Here is a 3,053-nt window from a genome sequence, read left to right on the forward strand (position 1 = left end):
TAACAATATATTTCTGTATAATAAACACTTTTTTTCCTACAAACTTTATAAAAAGTACTTATTTAGTTTAAATTAATTTTATTTTAGAATTATACAAAATCCAATTTTTATAGAAAAATTAACAGTTTAAAATATATATACACAAATCTAATAATAATTTATTTCAAATGTATAATAAGAATGATCTAAAAATAAGTAAGTAATATAATATAATATAAGGATCACAATTTATTAAGGATTTATTATTTTTTAAATCTTATGTTTTGCTTCATTATCAATTTGAATTTGTATTTTGACAAATTATTTTTCAGACTAGCTATATTTTTGTTTTAAATTATTAATTTGATAAATTATATATAATTTTAATTCAAAAAATTTTGATCAAAATCAAAGTTAGACCAAAAAGTATTTTTTTTAAAAAACGCAAAATCTAACATGATATAAACTACACAAAATCTAGCATGATATAAACTCATTTACTAATAATATAAAGATTATATAATAATATAAGATGGAATGGAAATACTTTTCCACCCAATTTAAAGTCGAATAATAATTTCATCAAAAGGTGTCCATTGGAAAACCTTTCCCATTTGATATTACCAAACAACATCCCATTTGATATTCCAAACAACGGCTTCAAAAGCCATTCCATTCCAATCCCTCAAACCAAACACTACCACAATTTCTTTCATAAAAAAATCAAATCCGGCTTGGTAGTAGGCCATTTGCTCAAAACAAAGTTAAAAAGCATGAAAGCGTAGAAAAACATGTGATTAAAATTAGAGTCACTTGTAGTTTTGTTGGATGCTATGTAATTAGTTTCTAACATAATATATATATATATATATATGTTTTTTGCATGAGATACTAGCTTTAACAAAGAATTTTCTATCCAAGTTACTTCAAAATGTGAAACAAATATATGTTTTTTGCATAATTGTTAGCTGAGATATTGTGCAAGGGCAAACTGAGCAAGTGTAACCCAATTTGGTCAAAATAATAATTCAAAAGCATAAACTACAGGGCAAACTGAAACCAGATTGAAGATATTTTATCCAATAACGCTATAGCAGTAGAATGTAAGAAAATCGACATTAAATTAGTTCCTGAATAGTGGCTCCATTCAATATCCTAAAATAACAAAACTGATTCATCTCTAAACAAACATGACATTTAAATTTGGTTCAAAAAAACATAAAATGCAGATGCTAGTGACCAATCTCTGTCATCTAGAAGTCCTGAAAATGAGTTAAAACAATTCATTAATTAGGACAAATGGTATAATCGAATAAAAAAAACCTAAAACACATGGTGATAATCACATACATATCAAATGCTGCTGGTATATGATGCAAAAGTACAAGGCTACAAGAAACGTAGCACCCTAACTCAAACTTACAAAAAATAGGCAACATGTTCAAGGTTTTATGTTACAAGAATTTTGGACTAAGAATAAGTATGGATGATAGAAACCAAACAAATAAGTGCAAGCTGCAGTAGTGTTATTTCCAGCAGAGAATATGAACTATAGTAATTAAAAAGAAGTGAAAACAATCATAAAAACTTCAATAGAAAAAAATGCTCAATTAGTTACCTTATATATTGCTGGGGTACATGAACACTCTAACTCTAGCACCCTTCAAAACGAACAAAAAAAACTACAGTCAAAATCCCATTGGAAGTAATAAAATAATAAAACAGCAGAAACATTTTCCATCTAAAATACCATAGATTTAGGAGGCAGGTTAGATGTGAACTTAGCACGAACGACGCCAGTGTTACCGTGCGGCCTGATAACCTTGCCCCAAATGCACCGATAGTGGGACCCGTCCTTCTTCACCTTGGCCTTGTAGATGTACGCCATGCGCTTCCCGCAGTACCATGAGACCTCCTCCTTGGTGTTCACTCCCTCAATCTGGACCAAAGAAGTGTTTGGATACTGGTTCGACTTGGACCTAACCCACCACAAAATCCGAACCCACAAACAAAATCAAAATCCCAAATCATTGTTTCCCATTTCCCATTTCGTTTACCCAAGTCACAAGGCAATATTCTTTCTAATGAATTTTCTCAGCAGCCAATCAATATGTAAAAAATAAAATTAAAATCTTCAACAAATTGAAAGCAATTACCTCTTGTATCCGAGGACTGTTCCTCTGACGTAGAGTCTGTTATAAAATCAAGGCAAGAGAATAAGCATAAATCTGATGATAATAACTCGATTAAATTAAAACAAAACATAAAAATACATGAGGTAAAATGTGGCGCTAATGATATGGATCGCAGACCTGACTCGCTCTCCTTGTCGACCCTTCACCATCTTTCTCTTAGGGTTTGTTCTCTCTTGATCTTCGGAAGTTAACCAGAGACGCCTGCAGAGGAGAAGCCCTAAAACCCTAGTTTGCGAAGGTGAAGATTAGGGTATTTATACTGACCCTCTCCAGTTTATGGATTGATATTAATTATTAAGATCTGTATGCCCCATCGAGTGTGAGCCTTGCATTTGGAAATGAAGAACATGTTAGGGTTGATATGTGGGCCAAAAGTGTATGAGGTCCAATTAATTATAAATGGGCTTTTCCGTATCTAATTGGGATTTTTCAGAAATAACACTACAAATATATTATATACACAACTAAAGAAACCAAAGTTGAAAAATAACACCACATAAAAAGGAAATTTTTTCATAACATTAATATTTAATATGTCAGTATTAAATACAAACTAACATATTTACATTATAATATATTTTGATAATTATGGCTGTGTTCGGTAACTTTTTGTTTTTGAATTTTTTAAAAACAAAAATAGAATTTTTTTTTGTTTTTTGATTTTTAAAAATAAAAATGTATTTGGTAGTTTTTATTTTTGTTTTTTGTTTTAAAAAAATAAAATAAAAACATGTGTTGGTAATTCATGTTTTTATTTTTTATTTTCTAAACTAAAAAATAAAAACATTTTTGTGACCATTATTTATAAAATAAATATAAAACCATTATGATAAAAATATTAATTTAATTTATATTTATTTTTAATTGAATTATGATTTA

The 3,053-nt window shown here is 29.0% G+C and overlaps 1 protein-coding gene across 1 annotated transcript; it reads right to left on the bottom strand.

Moving 5' to 3' along the window:
• Nucleotides 1-1,076: 1,076 nt before the first annotated feature.
• On the bottom strand, nt 1,077-2,490 carry LOC133798329 (large ribosomal subunit protein eL33w). Its single transcript, XM_062236565.1, has 5 exons — nt 2,292-2,490; nt 2,136-2,171; nt 1,730-1,958; nt 1,598-1,640; nt 1,077-1,241 (listed from the first exon to the last, which is right to left on the bottom strand). Exons 1-4 carry the CDS (start codon nt 2,321-2,323, stop codon nt 1,599-1,601), a joined length of 339 nt encoding a protein of 112 aa, XP_062092549.1. The 5' UTR covers nt 2,324-2,490; the 3' UTR covers nt 1,077-1,241; nt 1,598.
• Between the last annotated feature and the right edge of the window lie 563 nt (nt 2,491-3,053).

This window comes from Humulus lupulus, chromosome 8, assembly GCF_963169125.1.
Source record: "Humulus lupulus chromosome 8, drHumLupu1.1, whole genome shotgun sequence".
Lineage (NCBI taxonomy): Eukaryota > Viridiplantae > Streptophyta > Magnoliopsida > Rosales > Cannabaceae > Humulus > Humulus lupulus.

What these genes read in the sequence shown, in the direction of transcription:
- LOC133798329 (XM_062236565.1), bottom strand. Translation starts at nt 2,323, where the DNA reads ATGGTGAAGGGTCGACAAGGAGAGCGAGTCAG. An exon ending in CGACAAGGAGAGCGAGTCAG is followed by an intron (nt 2,172 to 2,291) that starts GTCTGCGATCCA and finishes ATTTTATAACAG; the next exon opens with ACTCTACGTCAGAGGAACAG. An exon ending in ACCTGCCTCCTAAATCTATG is followed by an intron (nt 1,641 to 1,729) that starts GTATTTTAGATG and finishes TTCGTTTTGAAG; the next exon opens with GGTGCTAGAGTTAGAGTGTT.